Source organism: Azolla caroliniana, unplaced genomic scaffold (assembly GCF_043228905.1).
Source record: "Azolla caroliniana isolate FFs.n. ecotype wild unplaced genomic scaffold, voAzoCaro1.0.p SCAF_11, whole genome shotgun sequence".
Classification (NCBI taxonomy): Eukaryota; Viridiplantae; Streptophyta; class Polypodiopsida; order Salviniales; family Salviniaceae; genus Azolla; species Azolla caroliniana.
The window spans coordinates 20,883,903-20,902,145 of NW_028230446.1; the positions used below are offsets into that span (position 1 = coordinate 20,883,903).

Here is an 18,243-nt window from a genome sequence, read left to right on the forward strand (position 1 = left end):
AGCTAGATAACTACACAAGAAATGCATATGTATGTGAAGTCTGGTGTGCTTAAGGCAGTGGGCTGATTTCACATTAAAGAGTAAAGAGAACTGAATGATATAATTCGCAAGTCCCATGTGAAGTTTTGGCTATGTGATTGAGTTGTGTGGAGTTAATCATACAAACAAAAATAGAATTAAGGTGGGAGGCACAGGAGTCAAGAGGAAGGTTACAAATAATATTTATGATAAGAACAGCATAGAATGAATGAAGGAAAAAACTAATGAATACAGAGACTTAAATAGTTATGTACATGTCTTGCTCTTAGTACTCACCCAATATCATTAATTTAATTCAGTTATAACTGTTGGAAAAGGAATCTAATTTTGACTCTAGATTTTTTTATTGTCAATATAGTCTCAATGCACATGCTTATTCCATTGTATTGACATTATGCACCCTATTACATAGAAGGTTTATGATGGTTGATAGATTATGTACAAATACATGTTTCACAAGCATAAAATATATGCTCAATTTTAAGTTCATGCAAAAGGAAATCTCTTATTGGTGTAAATACTGTACTTGTGGATAGGGAATATCTGAGACTTGACAAATATTCCCTGACCATTGTTTTGATAATCCAAATTGGCCTACCCCTGACCACATGGCTATTCCATAATGTGGAACAAATATCTTGCATGAGCCATAAAAACCTCACTTCATATAAATTAAACCATCATCTAAGTCAAAAAGTATTACATGAACAATATCATTGCAGCGATTTATTTGTTCACAATTTGAGTATATTTACGTACAATGGAGGTAAACGTGTTGGTAATGGAACCTTTTCGAATAAATCTATGATGTAATGTAAATAAAATGAGAATGATGAGCGAAGCATACAAGGATCAGAAACTTTGCAGATTGTTAAACATGTGAACGAGAACTTGAAGTAAACAGACTACCAATATGTTTTGGAGAAAATATATTATTGGTATACATGTAGTAATATGTTTGATGGCGCATGAAGAGGAAACACTAGTAAGAAACTTAAATCTAGTTTGACTCTTGAGCAACGAGATAGAGCTAGGCAAGATGGCCTATGGTTTGATTGGTTGGGTCAACACCAATCTAAGGGTCATTCCAAGTGGTAGAGAGATCTTGGGTAATGCTACAATTGCTTCCAAAGGGGATTGATGAGAAAGCTAGGAGTCTCCCACTAATTGCTTTTCCTTTGGTGGATAAATGTTCCACACAGGTTTTAACACTAGTACTTCTCGGTGGTAAGAACAAAGGAGGTTTGAGATGAGCTATCTATGTAAGATTTGGAGCTCAAGGTCAAACCATCAATGTGGGCAACTAGCTGATGTTGTGTTTACACTAGGCTGGATGGACGGACAGACAACATCCGTACAAAGAGGTTATTATGTCCACAATAGAAACACACGTGAAAAATAACAATAACGATGCATATTTTTTGTGCTTGACTGTCATAATTGAGAGACTTAGAAGCCTAATTTGTTCATCTTACGTAAAATTAAATGCTTAATCTAAACTTACTTATCATTAGAACCACACTATAGATCATTCTAAAAATAAGCAAACATGGTTATGAATTTTATATAGATTTAAGTATTATATTTTGGAAAATTTTCCCAAATAAAATAAAATAAAAACACACCAACACCGAAAAGTTTTACCATCTGTCTCTCTCAAATTCATGTATATATACATACAAGAGTGCATTAAGGTAAAATGACTTTTTATCCATCTACTGCATTACTTGCTTGTAATACTCCATCTCTAACTTGGGCTGCAATATCATTAACATGACCAGGTCCGTGAGGTAAGAAAAGTGTTGTATTCTTTGAAGAGTTCCCGATATCTTTCATGGTATCAAAGTATTGTGTGAGCATCACCATATCCATCACATCCTTCGGAGTTGCACCCTTGATACCATTCGAGAAAGCGAGAACACTCTCTCTAAGCCCATCAGTGATGGCTTGCCTTTGTCGGGCGACTCCAACCCCAGCCAAATATTTTGATTCAGCATCGGCTTCTGCCCTCTTCACTTGAAGTATCTTTTCCGATTCTCCTTTGAATTCAGATGCCATCCTCAACCTTTGAGCTAACAAATACAAGCATTCCATTGGTTGGGGAATAGTAATACAGATATGCATATGAACATTAGAAAGGAAATAAAATATCGGGAAAAACTCCTATACACCATTGAGTCCTAGGCAACCTGTTATAATAAGCAATCATATGTGCTATTTCAACAACTATATATATCAATTACTTCCATTTTCTCAAATATATGTGCTACTTCGCAATTAATTGGCCATTTCATCACTTTTCCTCTCATTTGAGGGTTGACTGATGGCATTTGGAGAAATAATGGAAAAGTTGTGCCATTTGGGGGAAATAAAGGAAAACCCAGGGGTATTTATTAAGGTTTTCTCTAATAAAATAAGATGACGATAAATACCTGCATTGATCTCGTTCATAGCTTTTCTAACAGCTGTATCAGGTATGATATCGATTATCAAAGTTTGCTCGATGCTATAGCCATAAGCACTCATTACCTGCATTGTTCCATAACAAGGTTAAAACTAAAAAAATAGTACACAATTACCAATTGCGAAACAAATAATCGGTAGCGGTACCTTCTCTAGCTCTTCCGAAACAGCTTTTGCAACTTCACCTTTCTGCTCAAATAGTGCATCCAGGTTGAGTTTTGGCACATATGCTCTGACAACTGCATATAAACAAACATCACTTTAGGACTTCAGTTGGTACAAGATTTCTGATTTTCGAGATTTAAACTCGAACAAAGGATCTCTAAACTGTTTACTGTTGTCACGGGAAGGACAACATATTCATTGCTCACCATCAAAGATATATGCCTGAATTTGTTCTACTGGATTAATTAGCTCATAAAATGCATCATCTGCACTTTGACGCAATACACGATACTGTATGGAGCAAATCAATTGGACAAAAACATTGTCCTGGGAAAAAAAGCAATTAATAGAATTTAGAAAATTGATGAAAGTAAAGTTGCCAAAACAAGAAACTGAGGCCCACTATGTATGGTTGTACAAGAAGCTATTATTTTCAAACCTGACATACCAAACCCCAAGAAATTACGAATGTTGATATACAATGGATTTGAATGATGTAAACATCCGCAGCATGATTTTTACTGTAGATTTTCGTTTCATTTTAGTTAAAGGATAACAAACTGATACTATTTGTGAATCAACTTTTGTCATATGATAACTTCAATAAAGAAAGACAGAAAAAACTAGTATAGGGACAGACATCTAGACCAAACGATAATAAAATGTTATTAAAGCAGTGTTGCATTATATTTGACTAAAGAGGACATACAACGCATTGGTTCATGTAGCATTGAGATGCAAAACTCAGCATGGCCATTTTATCAAAATTATGACTTTGTTCTAACTCTGGATTCATATATTGCTCTTTGCTTAATTTGGAAAAAAAGAAAGAGAGATCTGTTACCGCGGTGAAGAAAACAAATATGACCAATGTGTGAAGTTAAAAAATACAGGTTTCCATGAGGTCGTGAGAATCTCCAATACTTAATGCTGAGCTTGGGCTTTTGTTAGAATCTGAGGTAAAACGGATACATTAGTTTTGGGGAGGATTGAACTTCAGTTCACTAAATTCTATGAGATTTGATGCGACAGGGTCAAACACTAAGTTAACAGGCAGAGAGAGCAAGTCATATAAAAAAATAAAGAAACAGTGTCCCATTATTGCGCATGTTTTTCCCCGCCAAAGAAATGAGATGTCCTTTCATCCTTTCTTTGACAAAAGATGCTTACTGAAGGAAAAGGATGAAACGCTAATCCATACATGGAATGGAGAAGGTTCACAAGAAAAGAAATAAGGGAATAATCTCCTAATCCAATGCCAAGGAAACAGTTAGTTATCTGCAAAGATATACTTCTACATATTTCCTTATGCAGATAAGAAATTCAATTTGAAATAGAAAATAGGTTCAAGCACTAAATTCTATAGTTAGGATCCACGAGCAACGAAAATTCTTCTTCAAAATTTCTTAAAGAAATGCTTCTTCAATCCTCCTTCCACAGATAACGATTTCCATTTTGAAAGAATAAACAGGTTGAAACAGCAAATGCTATGGAGAACAAGAAAAAACTACTTTTCCAACTGAAAGAGGAAACTTAGGAAGCTTCGTTTTGGATGAGAACTTGCATCTGGAAGAAGAGACGGGTTCAAACACCAAATTCTATGGGAAAGATCCACAGGCAAAGGAAAACGTCCCTCAACGTTTCTTTGGAGATAACAATTCCTTATGGAAGGAAATAGTTTTCTAATTCTATGCCAAGGGAACAGTTAGTTATCTGCAAAGAAATGCTTCTTCAGGATTCCTTTTGCAGATAGATACTTTCGCTTAGATGAGTAAACAGGCTCAGACATCAGATTCTATGGGAAAGATCCACAGCATAGAAATTCTTAAAAGCTTTCACATTCAAGGAAGCATATTTTAAAACTAATGCCATGCAGAAAATCTATGAGAAAGAAATGACCCGCCTTTGCAGGTAACAGTTTCCACATGCAAAAAAACGAAGAAGAAGAAGCAGGAGTGGTATCAATGGGACATTTCTTTTATTTCCATTTCAGCAAACCTTTCTTTGCAGATAACGAAATTCCATCAATCATTTTCACTGTCTTTGCTCACAATTCGGTAAATTTTACTTTGTTGGTAAAAACTCCACATCAAAGGGATCCCATAAGAAGAAGATGAAGAAGAAGAAAGAAGAGAAAGGAATAGAATATCAATCTGTTTTCATTTCAGCAAGCTTTCCTTTGGACTTAATAACTTCCACAAGAAAGGGATCAAACGAAAGGACATACATAATATTGAGAGGAATCAAGAAGTGGAAGAAAGAAAGAACGAAACGATAAGAACTATTGCATGAAAGACGGAATGAATGGATGGACGAATCATTACAACATGCATGTATGCATGAATGAATGAATGAGACAGAGATCGAAAAAAGAAACTAAAGGAGCGCAAGGAAGGAAGAATGGCGGGGTTGGAGTACCTTCGTCTTCGTTTCTGCACGAACGTCGACGAATTGGACGCGGGTGGAAAGAGAGCCAGCGAGGGATTGACCGATGAAAGGGTTGAGGAAATGGAGGCCAGGCTGAGCTGTGTACAGGTATCTCCCCCACTGCTCAACGATCCCCACGCTCGCTTGATCCACACAGAAGCAGAAGATCGCGTTGCCCATAGCCAGCCACGTTACGAAGAACAAGAAGAAGAAGACGAAGACGAAGATGAAGAAGAAGAAAAGGAAACGAGGAAACGGTAGAGAAACGGCGAAGGCAAAGGATTTAAGGAGGCTCAAGCCTGAACCGAGCCGAACCAAACCCGATTTTGAAAACAGGTTTAATGGCTCGGTTCAGGCTTGAGCCGAGCCATTGCAGACTCCTACAATGTTCTAAGTATATAATTTCTTCTTCTTTCCTTTGGGGAGAACAATTCTACATTCTTTCTTATCACTTGATCAATTCTATAGGCTCCGACAATCTCTTCTTCTCCTTTTTGTGTACAACAATTCTCCGTCGAGAGATTTGACGTAGTCCATCTATTGGAGTGTAAGTTTTACGTTTATGATGTCCGGGGCACTCTCGTTCCTGAGAGGGGTTGTCTGCACTCTTGCATTCATGGTCATGTTATTTGACAAACGCTATATCTCGCGGAACCTCTAGAGGTACTTCTTTGTCCGTATTAAGAGATAGAGCTCTTCCACACCCATCGGAGGAACACTCGATCAACCCTACATGCCTCACAACTCACTTGATCCCAATAACAATCTGTGAATAGAAGAGGCAAATGGGCGTACACTAAAGGGGTTACACTAGAGAATGCTATAGAAATTTGGACTAGGAGATGCCCAAATGCTATAGAATGAGACACCTTGTCCGCAAAGAAATAAGAGTGATCATCAGAAAGCATTGCGTGAAGCCGCCTCAAGTCAGACATCTCTTTGGACTTTTAAATGACCGACAATTCTACCTTTTTCATCTTTATTTAGGATTTGGCCATTCTTATTTCTTGAAACAAGCTATATGCTAAACATGGTTTCAAATCTCTTAGGCCATGGTTGCCTCTTTAGATAAGTCATTTCATTTTCTTCTCCTTTGTTTTCTATTTTTTGGCTTACAATGTAGCATCAAAATCATAAAATTGAGGGAACCCAAGCTTGATCCTCACTATGGGTTGTGTACCTTTCCCATATGTTGCATGGTTAATAACATATTTCTCTTTCAATGAGATTTTTCACAACGCAAATGTATCACAACTTGCAATAAATTCGGAGACCCTCATGGTTCACACATTATGATACACATGTTGTATGAAAGCACAAACCCATGCTCTTCTCCGAATGGATAATTGCACTCGTTCATTCCATAGTGAACCATCGCTCCATTACTTCCATTGAGTTGAGCTCATATTCTCTTCAATGTGAAATGTTGTTATTGTTGCACCAAGTTGGAAAATTAATCAGTTATGAATGTTATGCCCCAAACAAGTTTGTGAGTTTGGGTATCAAACTCTACTACAATGATCCACCTTCAATAGCAATTCAAACGTTGACCAATATCTAGACACATTTCTATCTTTGTTGAATCTTGAACTCTAACTTGAGCATCATTGCTAAACCCTTGAATGTCTATCCAGAATCACACACACCATACACAATGTGGGAAAGTGTTTCGCTTTGGTCTCATAGCTTTGTGAGAATGGTGGTAAAAATATGTCTCACCCCATCTCCCTCTTTCTATAGATAATAATGTATTTAATTACTAAAGTCAAATTACAATAGGTGGATATATGTTATCCTGTTGATTCACCACAAAATTAATCAGGCTCCCATGACATCTTGCATCTCTATATAGTTCGATCTTTATGGACATATGTAGTCCCATGTATTAAAAACCAATTCATATGAAAAACGCGATGTCGTGCTAGCCTATGTGGTAAGTAATACTTTTTATAAACCAATGCACAATAGGCCTCTCTCTTGTGATTGGCTTATTAAATGGAAACCAATCATCAAATACAAGCCATTACGTGCATAATGCATTACCTCAACTTTTGTATGGCAAATCACAATAACTAGGTTAAAGGTAGTCCAAACTAGATTGGGCCCAACAAGTGTGCATTCATACTCTTAAGATGGGTTCACATGTATTGTAAAGTAGTTGTGTTTTATGATGTTTTTGTGTCTCATTACTTCCGCAACATTGAAGCCAATAATGTCAATGCCATATTTTCAAAAGGTTGTTCAAAGTTTCGAATTTGTGATCTTAGAAATAAAATATCACAATTACCACAAATGTCATAATCAAATGGCATGATTATGCTAATGGTTATCTCTATCAATGTTATAAAAAATATAATCTTCTTAATCTGACAATTAGGGGAAAGATATTGGTGACAACTAGACAAAGATATGTGAGTGTATTGTCTTTTTTTGCATGTTGGCACCAAAACTTGTACGCCCTTTTTAAGCGATAGGTCGAGGCTATCAATAACTACATGGGTCCCCTAAATGTACAAATCTTTGTGTGTATTTGCACAAGGTCTTTCTAATGAAAATTTCTTAAGTTTTTCTTTTTTTATCACTCACTCTTCTGATCTTCTTTCATCTCATTCTCTCATTCTCCTTTACTCTTGTTCACCTCTAATCCTACTCACCTTAGTTTCACTTGCATCATTGCTTTATTTCTTTTCTTACTCTTCCCATATCATCTCAATAGTTGTGCTAGTTCGCTTGCAGTCCTTGTCACGACGCTACGGTCACAACAACAAAAGTAATGAGTTGGTATAGAGGCTAAACATAAATGATCGTGAGGATTAGGTGCTCACAAGTTTATAACTACAACCTTTTTGTACAACAATGATGTTCCCAAAAACAATATTTGAACAAAAATGTAGTTCTCTCCCTCTATAGCATAATCCAACATGGGATTGAGATACGACTCCATGAAATTAACACGATTCACAACCATAGATTGACATATTCGCATTCGTGGGGTTTCCCATTCGAATGCAAACGAATACGAATACGAATGGGTAGTCAAGTATTCGTTAACCCCCCCCCCCCCCCCCCAAACTTTAAAAAAAAAAAATCCTAAGATGAAAAAAAAGGAACTTAACAATAAATAGGGATAATAAAAGAGGAACTTTGGGGACTAGACACTACTAAAATTTTATAATAAATGTATAGTCGTTTTATTTTTAATAAATAAAATAAATAAAATAAAATAAAGGCTCATTAATTTCTCATTTTTTATTTCCTCAAAATTTATAGATATTTTTATCTTGACACTATAATCTATTAATGAATAATTGTTTTTTTTTTGTGAAATATATTTATTTAAATAAATAAATAATTTTTTATATTTATTTTACAAAACGAATGGTTTTTTAATATTCTTGGGGCCATTTTGTATTCTCGAATATTGAGAATATTGCGCGTGGAGAATATCACGAATATCACGCATGTGTCAATCTATGTTCACAACTTTTAGTAGTATATTTGTAGTAGCACTTTTAAAGTATGCAAAATATCTATTATTTATGTCCAAACAACACATTAAATCATTGAGCTATTTTTAATACATTTGCGAAACATTACATGGTCAATCGCAATGTGAAAGCATATTCATATATGATACTTTATGCATCTCAAGGTCATCACCAATATGATCTAACAAACTTTTGATTAAAGATTTGCGAGCTCATTGATTAAAATTTTTAAATTTTACATATGTAAATGTGTCAATGTGGTGGTGAATTTTGTGGCGTCAAGCCTTCAATGTTAACATTTTGATGTTAGTCTCATTCTTGTAGTTCGAGATAACCGATAGTATTCTTCCAAAATCCAATATCCCACACACAATCATCCAAACTTAATAGAGCAAATCAATTAGCAATCTCAAAAAAAGTAACCATCTCCTACCTATTTTCCTTCTTCTCTATTATTAACATTATTTTTCATGGTTGTTGATCAATTAGTCATGGTTGTTAACCTTGAAGACATAATGATAAGTTCCCATTTCCCATAGACAAGTTAACAAAACCACAATGATTTCTTCTAGTTCATGGTTGAAATTGAAAAACAAAAGTTATGTTCTTGAATCTTAACAATACAATCACATCTCTCTATCGTCTATTACTCCTACAAAAGTCATTTTTTTGACAAAAAGGTCCTCTCTCCATTCATTTGTTCAATCCTCCCACTCATGCCCAACTTACCTAAAGATTCCAATACCACCACATGGATTTCGCTTCTCCTTGGTAGGTAGTTTGGGCGGCGATTTGATGAAAACTCTATGACCATGGAGTTTGCCAAAACAATTGTATAAACTAATGCATTTCCATAAATTTCAATTGCTATAAAGTACTATGACCATGGAAAAACAGACATTTTCATGCTTACTTTGTGATAATGGATTCCAATATGTGGTGATGTCGAAAGGACAAATTTATTGCAAGATGGGGCAATAAAAAATATAACCTCAGAATAACCTAATTTGATAGATTTATTGCAAGGGAAGAAGAAAGGATAATTGCACACCGAGTATCAATCATAAATATAACCTCACAATAACCTCTATGCCATCTAAGATCGATAAGACGACTAAGCAATGAATTGATAAAGGGAGTGGAGTGGTCATGACCTAAATGACAAACTCAAAATGTGGCTGGAAAAAGCCCCCAAAGTTTTTAGTAACCCAAACTTTTGAAGCATTTCACAAATAACAATTGCATTCTATGCTACACTATGTAGTTTGTGTATGCTTTATCGACTTTGTGTAATTATATGTAATTACATCAATGCTGACCACCAGAAACATAATATAAAACACATGCTAAAATGGCTGGCATACAAACAAGAAGTTTGGTAACATGTTGGCCTAGAATGTAAATCTTCATCAAATTTTGCAAAGAGAATATTGTATGCAAGAGTTATGATCTTCAAATGTGTACAGTTTCAAATTGTCCCATCCTCTCAATTGCAAAGTAGTTATTGCATCCCCACTCCCATTATCAATTCTCTGCAGTTAGTAGTCAACCCATACGATTAGCCAACAGACAGTTGTGTCGTTAGTTACAAACAAAGGTTTATACCAAGCCCATGGATTGAACAATACTTTATGTTGGAATTCTGCTAACAGCAATTATCTCACATTTCCTCATGCCTGGAAAACGCTACTTATATGTTGAAATTCTCATCTAACGCTGGTTCACAGTTTGATGCAGGCTTCAATAGGGAAATGGATATAAAACATATACATGATTTCCTGTTTTATAACATCGAAATGCTGTTGTTCAATGGGATTAACATATAATAGGTAACATGTACTTTTCAACAATATAAATGCTCCAATTGGCATTTCAAAGAGTTTACCCTTTATTTAATCAATAGAATTGAAAAAATCTAAAAAAATACAAGTAAAAACATTCACGTTTATTTAACCAATAAAATTGTTGTAAGAAATTTAGAAAATACAAGGACTATGGGTATTATTAGTGAAATGGTTGCAGCAGAACTGGACTAACTTTTTCCTTGCCCAACAACTAAGTTCCATTGATTCAGAATGGCCCTTTTGTAACAATATAGACTTCTATTAGAAGGGGAGTTACTACTCTGATTTTGCAGAAATGGAAGATGCACTCATGCTCAGCTCCAAATTTCGATACACATATGAAGGTAGTGATAGGTGTTTATCATCACTCTCGAGGGGTGCATCCCGAGGTTTCATGTTGCGTTTCAGACGTGGGTTGAGGTTTACCCCTTCTTGGAAAGCACCGATTTTACGGAATTTTGCAGCACGATGTTCCAATAATGTATCCGGGTCCATCTTTAAAAGCTCCTACGCATTCATTTCATTCATACACTATATTAGACCCCTTTAAAAATAAAGGTATAGGAAAAACACCCAAATGACCCCAACTGTAGGGTATGTAGCAGAATACCCCTACATTATTTGAAGATACCATAATATACTTATATGTGGTAAAAAAATCTGTAGCCCAACCACGTTGGATATTTACAAGAATATCCCTAGTTACATGAATATACCTATGTTAGAGTAAATTTGATTTAACACAATACCACTGTTTTCAAGCCCTTGCTAGACAGTCCTGGATAGTAGTAAATTTAATTGGGTATTTACAAAGAATAGCTATGTTTCAAATATTAGCTAACACATTGGGGTAATAGTAGAGTTTTTATTTGGTAAGTTTCAAAATCTTCTGGTAAAACAGCAAAAACCTTCTTTAACAAGTTTGGCTGTTTTGATGTAAACGTAACATTAATAAAGGGGACTTGTTGGCCTAGTAGTTTGAACCCTTTCACCATAATCTATATGTCAAGACCTTGCTTGACTCCATTTGTCAAATATGATTCCCCAATCAACGCCAAATTGAAACAGTGATATACTAAATGTACTTACTCTCATGTGACTCATTATAGCTTCCTTCATAGACTTCGATGTTGTGAAAGGATCGGTATGTGCACCACCAACTGGTTCCTAGAGCACCAGAAGGAAGGAAGGAAAACAAAGTCAAGACATTATTTATTACTGGTCTATGACCATCAACCAAAGCTTAAAAGATGTCAAACGGATCCTCACAGGAATAACTTCATCCACTACATTTAACTTCACGAGCTCATGAGCTGTTATTTTCAATGCCTCTGTTGCCTGAAAACAAAACAAAACATGTGCACTTAGCAGAATTATAACTAACTTAAAAACGTGTATAAGTTCAGAATATTACTTGTGGAGCACAAGCAGCATTTTTCCATAAAATAGCTGCACAAGCTTCAGGGCTGAAAAACATTCAACACGAAACTAACTGTGAGACATTAGTTCTTTCCTAAGCAGACAACATCTTATCAATCCTAAGCGAAAACAATTAGTTTAAAACCTAGCAAAATAATACAATCTCTATCTAAGAAAAAGCATAGATAATTATAAAAGATTAATAATTGCGTCAATAACTAGCTACATAAAATGAGTTCACTATCCAAGCTAAACCTCTTTATCTATTCTAATTTCTAAGCTAAAAGATACAATCGTTAGCTTACAAACCTAGCTACGTAATATACGGAGTTTTCGAGCATAAGCATTTTATTGCAACAGCCTATCGCGAGCGCACCGCCAGAACCACCCTCACCAATGACAGTTGTGATAATGGGAACTTTAAGACCAAACATCTCCCGAAGATTTCTAGCTATTGCCTCACCCTGGAAAGGTAAGGGAAGTAATTAACTATCCAATATGTAATGATCATCAAACCATACCCATATGAAATGTTACATTTTTTAGCCTGTGAAGTGTACCATTGTGCAACTCTTTTTTTTCATAAAATCCTATATATATATTAAATACTTCCTTTGATAACATGGGGATAGTTTAATTTTCAAGTCTTTTTCTCATCAACTCAAGTTTCATGTTAAATGTTCCATATATTGATAGCATCTGATGTTTCCTTCTTTGCCTGTTTTGACACATCTGTTGTATTTACTTCCTGAATTAAGTATATATTCATACCTGTCCACGTTCTTCGGCTTGAATTCCAGCATAAGCTCCAGGTGTATCTACAAATGTAAGAATTGGGAAACCATGCCGTTCTGCATTGTACATCATTCTCAAGGCCTTGCGATACCTAGAGATATTTTAATATCATGTCAGCATTAGCTAGAAATGTAATGAAATAAAGTGAGATTTGTTCTTTTCTATCCATCAATTGACTCAAATTTTCCTATACAGTAATAACGGATATTTGCAATCCAAATTAATTCTTTTACTATCTATATTAAAATATTTTGCAAAAATAATATCACCAACTACATCAGTTCTATCCATCCATTAAAGTGGTGAAAATATTTATCTTAAAATATCATTTGCATGGACTCGTGCTTTAGATGCATTTGCAAACCCTTGATAAATAATAAGTACCCATTGGGTGTTGGCATGGCAAAGTTCCGGTGAATGTTTTCCTTTGTATTCCGCCCCTTCTGATGGCCAACAATCATGAAGGTCATATCATCAATCTTGCCAATACCTGTAATGAGTGCGGGATCATCATATCCTGCCCGATCTCCATGGAGTTCTAGCCACTGCAAGAACAATGTTGTCTTATAGGAAATGCTGTAACAGGAAATAATGTCAATGCAATGCTGACACATGATGATGTTAAGGAAATAAAATATCTCTGAAAGGAAAAATGCAACATCTTTTTCTTGTTGTATTATGAAGGCAATTTAATATGGAGTAACTTGCTCCAAATCAAAACCAAATGAATTATGCTCCGCTAATTCAATGTCATCAATTATTTTAACCTATAATAATCGTAAATCGTATTGAGAGTGTGCATATCTGCTTAACAACTCTAATAAGTTATTTAACAAATCATATTTGCTGATCTCTGCTAGATTTTTACTCTTACCAAGCTAAGCTACTCAACCTTACGTTTGAAGAAATAGTATTATCTTGATGTAATTTCATATAGATCATAAAGATGGTTACAAACAATAAATTCATTGCGGCTATTGGTAAAACTTCATGAAATAATCTTATATTCAGTAATGGTGAAGCTTCTTAGTATAATCTTACCTTCAGTAAGTGTAAATTAAACATTTGAATACTACTTTGCATAATTCCCAACAGCCTGGCTTAACTATATATGCAATTCCAAAGATAGTTTTATTGTCAATATTACCAAACCTTGTCCGTAATGTTCAGCACATGGTCTAAACATGTTGGCCTATTAGGATGCCTTGCTACACTTAGCCTTTGTACAGGTGATAGGTGACCGTAAAGATCTTTGATAACCTGAACAATGAACATTCATTAAGAGAATCCAATAGCACAAAAGTAAGTTGGTCTATATTATCCAAATGTTTTCGCACCACCTACCTCATCATATTTCTCTTGTAGTTCACTTAATTGCAAGGAGAAGTCCATTCCTGTCCTATTTGCCAGTTCTCGAACCTGCACACAATCAATATTCTTAAGCAAGAGTCTAATAAACTGTTCCTGGGTGAATCATCAGATTTCCATACCTGCATTGCTCTAAACTATGTCAAAGAGTCCAATAATCGCCATAGATTTTTTATATCAAAAAAGTATAATATGTCATTTATATAAATATTAATGACCCATTCCTAGACTTTGACACAACGTATCCGATACACAAGTTTATGCCGACATATTTTACAATCAATTATACACATGAAGAATACACCGAGAAAGACATGAAAAAATGCACTATCAGATTTTAATGAATACCACCTCAAAAGACTTCATAGGCTTTGCTATATCCAAAAATGTCATTTGGAAAACACAAATGATGTGTGGAAAAACAAATGCACAAAAGCAAACAAAGAAATCCTAGATTTTGATACCGAGCATGTGAAGAAAATAACTGCATGCAATTAAAAAAGGGACACTGTAAGCTCCAGTACACAGAAAGATCTTGTAGATGCTGATATTCATTACGCAAACAAAACCCTGAAATATTTAAAAAATTCCATGACATCCATAGTACGCACTATTAAACATAAAGAACGAACTAGTTGGATATCCATCACTGGAGAAAGATTGGCTGCATAAAAAATAGTGCAAGTTCAGTTAAACCTAAGGAAATCTTAGACTTTGGTATGCCACACATTAATGGAACAAAGTCAAACGATACTAAAAAAAATCCATTAAACAGAAAAATTCCAACTTTATTCCCAGTAACATCAGAGATATCCATATTTCTCCCACTAAGCTCCATCTGAATAGATGCGGTACATTTTCGTACATATAAATAGAGAAAGATAGAGAGAGTGTCAGGTTTCTACACAATCAAAGCGATACTCTTTCCATCCAGATAAATATAAAGAGAGAGGGAGAGGGAGAGAAATAGGGAAATACCTCTTGAAAATTCTTCTGGATGCTAGTCATAAAGAGAAAGAAAGAGTAAGGAATACATCTTGAATTTTTTATGGATATGCACCGGAGTCAGGAACAAATAGAGAGAAAGAAAGAACGAAATGGAGGGAGGAAGAAGGATTTTACCACTCGAGTTTTCTTCTGCATGTCGGTAAGAGAGAAACAAAAAAAAAAAAAAAAAAGCGGAATATACAGAAACAAATAGAGAGGAAGTTAGGAAAAAAGAGAGACGGAGATGGATTCGGGCTATTGAATCTTCTTGTGCATGTCTATCAGAAGCAGAAAGAAACAAGCAAACAAATGGAGAACCGAGTAAGGTAAGGGGAATTGGGAGAGGGAAATATTGGTGGATAGTTTTTTACCTCTTGAATCTTCTTCTGGATATCGATGAGAGGGAGCTCGAAAGGTAAAGGGAATGGCTTGGGAGGAGAAGGAAGAGGCTTGAACCTCGACATATAAGGCAATGGAGATCCTTCCACTACCCCCCCAGGTCCCCACTTCTGAGGCCATGGATAGACCAGCTCCTTCTTCTTCTTCTTCAACCGTTTCGACTTCTGTAGCATCGCATCTATACTAACACGGCAGGTTCTTGTGCTTCTTCCAGCATCTAGAACTCTCTGCACGCTGCTCCTGAGGTTTCTGCTGGATATAGCTGCTGCATTTCTTCCATCTTTCCTGATGATGCTCGAATCCAGGAGATGTGAAGGCCGAGTGATCGCAGCCATGATGAAGAAGCCGGTGAAGATGAAGATGTTGATGTTGCTGTTTCTGTTTGGCGCAGCAGGCTAGAAGGAGGTTAGATGAGAAAGATAGAAGAGGGAGGTATTGAAAGAAGGAAGGCGGACTCGGAGGCTATGGCGATGAAGACGGATCTGAAGATTTTCTGATCAGAGGCTAATTAGGAGAGAGAGAGAGAGAGAGAGAGAGAGAGAGAGAGAGAGAGAGAGCAGGGGTGGGAGGGGTCATAGCTATGGAAGAAGAAGAGAGGAGGTAGGTCGCATGTCCACCATTGATTGCATTGCAATTGCAATTGCTGCTGCTGCTGCTCCTGCTCTGCATGCATGGCCAGAATTGAAACTCTTTTTCCCTTTCTCTTCTCTCCTTCCATTTCCCACAGACAGACAGACAGACACAGACAGAGAAAGAGAGAGCCAGTCACACGCGATCACACACAGAAAAGCTAAAAGCACCCTCCCTCACACACGTACACGAGGGTTTAATGTTTAAGCTTTAGGGTTTGGGCTGGGGGTTTAGGGTTTAAGGACGGTTAGGGTTAGGGTTAGGGTTAGGGTTAGGGTTAGCGCTAGACCTTGTGTTTGCGGTGTTCAAGTGTAGAGTTTAATCGTTCAACGTTAAAAGCTTCGGATTTGAGCTAGGGGTTTTGGGTTTAAGCACGGTTACGGTTAGGCTTAGATCTTGTGTTTACGGTCTTCAAGTGTAGTGTTTAATAGTTCAAAGTTCAAATTTTGGGATTTGGGCTAGGGTTTAGGAGTTAGGGGTTAGGGGTTAGGGTTAGGTGTTAAAGATCTTGTGTTAAGCATGTTCGAGTGTAGAGTTTCAATGTTTGGCGTTTGGGGTTATTAAGGTTTAAGATTTTCAAGTTTGTGTGTAGGACTTAAGATTTTATTGCGTGTTTGAAGGGCTTTCGTTTTATGGTTTATGACTTTGGGAATTCTAGAGTTTAGATTGGTCGGTTAAGTTGTCAGAGAATGTCATAGTTCCACGATGAATTGAACTCTTTGATGAGAGAAACCACCTCATGCATCATCGATCACTTACAAAGAGTCTGTTGAGCTACTAGACTGGAACCAATTGAGGGAGGCACCAAGGATGTCGATGAGAGGAGTAACTGGTTACGACAAATTGCTAATGCCAGCACAATGAGAGAGCAGTAGATTGCAAAGGATTTTAATGCAGCAAAACTGAAAAAATCTAATGTCCATGGAAATGTAGCCTAGGTTTATGAAGACCATATTGTGGAAGTGGAATCATGACATGACAATGACATAAATGTGGTGGTTGGTTCCTAGGGATGAAAAGAAGGTTGAACAAGATATGGTTTAGATTTCATCCTATCGATCCCCAAAACTGGCTACCTAACCATAGGAATTGAGACGAACACCATCCCTAATATGAAGCTTATTCTCACCAAGCATCTCGTGTGGAGTAATCATCCATTGAGGTCAATATAGGACCTATGAAACCAAAAGTGGAACGTTTTCACACAAATACATGTGGATTTTAGTAGCAATTAGTGATACTCAACAATTTACCTAATGAACATTGCCATTTAGAGCGCACATTACAATTGTGAGATGAACGTGTGTAGGGAGTGTTCTACATTGACAATGTGAGGAAAGCAAACTTGATTATGGTTCGGAGTGGAGCATTGTATTCAAGAGTGATATTGCAATCCCAGGTGTGCCAAAGACAAAACATCATAGTCTACGAGTTCCATTGTTTCATTGTGTCGTGCCATTCTCAAATGGAAGAGAATGCGAGTTAAGTCATATGAGATTCAAGTGGTGGAGACATCGGAGCAAAGGGGTGCATTCTAGCATGAGAGAGAGAGAGAGAGAGAGAGAGAGAGAGATTTAGCTCACAATAATGCACAATTTGATTGCAATGCAAATGGAGAGGAGACTATTTCGGTTGTGTGTGTTCATGTTGTCAATCGTGCAAGTATTGTCGTGTTCAAGGCTATCCAAAATTCTCAATGGCAAGAGGGTAAAATATTCAATGAGACGTATTTTACGTTCTAATTAATACCCATAACAAGAGTATTTTTGGTGCCAAAAGAGAGTTCTTGTTTTAATTCTTTTCCCGTCAAATAATTAAATTGAAAAAGGTTGCTCGGGGCAACATATTTCTTCGTTCTCTTTACTCGTCGAGAGGATATCAATGACATGGTTTTTTTTTCTAAAAACTCACAGTTTCTTTCTTTTCCTATCAAAGTGCCCCACTCATTTTGTACTTGATTAATTTTAGAACATCATGATCAATAGAATGCACAACGGGTTGATAGAGAAGGGTACACATGGTGATGGGTATGCCATGAACGTAACATGGATGTATTGTGCACATGGGTTATGGATTGGCCATGCTTATGAGTTAGTGGATGTATAATGCTAATCTAGATTAGTAATGGAGGGTGTCACACATAAGGATCATGAAAGAAACTTTTTCCAATACCAACTCTGAAATAAATGTACACTCCTAAAGGCGCTCACCTTGATATG

The 18,243-nt window shown here is 36.3% G+C and overlaps 2 protein-coding genes across 2 annotated transcripts; both read right to left on the reverse strand.

Moving 5' to 3' along the window:
• Positions 1-1,570: 1,570 nt before the first annotated feature.
• Positions 1,571-5,365, reverse strand: LOC147858464 (SPFH/Band 7/PHB domain-containing membrane-associated protein family). The gene is made up of 5 exons (XM_087327788.1): positions 5,086-5,365; positions 2,874-2,994; positions 2,650-2,741; positions 2,472-2,568; positions 1,571-2,111 (listed from the first exon to the last, which is right to left on the reverse strand). Exons 1-5 carry the CDS (start codon positions 5,272-5,274, stop codon positions 1,747-1,749), a joined length of 864 nt encoding a protein of 287 aa, XP_087183914.1. The 5' UTR covers positions 5,275-5,365; the 3' UTR covers positions 1,571-1,746.
• A 5,141-nt stretch (positions 5,366-10,506) lies between these two features.
• On the reverse strand, positions 10,507-15,892 carry LOC147858465 (uncharacterized). The gene is made up of 10 exons (XM_087327497.1): positions 15,367-15,892; positions 13,985-14,059; positions 13,793-13,900; positions 13,025-13,185; positions 12,617-12,731; positions 12,155-12,309; positions 11,841-11,892; positions 11,696-11,764; positions 11,516-11,593; positions 10,507-10,933 (listed from the first exon to the last, which is right to left on the reverse strand). The coding sequence occupies exons 1-10, from the start codon at positions 15,727-15,729 to the stop codon at positions 10,703-10,705; spliced, it is 1,407 nt and encodes a 468-aa protein (XP_087183623.1). The 5' UTR covers positions 15,730-15,892; the 3' UTR covers positions 10,507-10,702.
• Between the last annotated feature and the right edge of the window lie 2,351 nt (positions 15,893-18,243).

Bases quoted from the DNA above. Each gene is read 5' to 3' on its own strand.
- LOC147858464 (XM_087327788.1), bottom strand. From the start codon at position 5,274: ATGGGCAACGCGATCTTCTGCTTCTGTGTGGATCAAGCGAGCGTGGGG. The intron at 2,995-5,085 runs GTACTCCAACCC...TTTTTTTCCCAG, and splicing joins GTGCAGAAACGAAGACGAAG to GACAATGTTTTTGTCCAATT. The intron at 2,742-2,873 runs GTGAGCAATGAA...GTTTATATGCAG, and splicing joins TCAGGCATATATCTTTGATG to TTGTCAGAGCATATGTGCCA.
- LOC147858465 (XM_087327497.1), bottom strand. From the start codon at position 15,729: ATGGCTGCGATCACTCGGCCTTCACATCTCCTGGATTCGAGCATCATC. The intron at 12,732-13,024 runs GTACTTATTATT...AAATATCTCTAG, and splicing joins GCCATGCCAACACCCAATGG to GTATCGCAAGGCCTTGAGAA. The intron at 12,310-12,616 runs GTATGAATATAT...TTACCTTTCCAG, and splicing joins AAGCCGAAGAACGTGGACAG to GGTGAGGCAATAGCTAGAAA.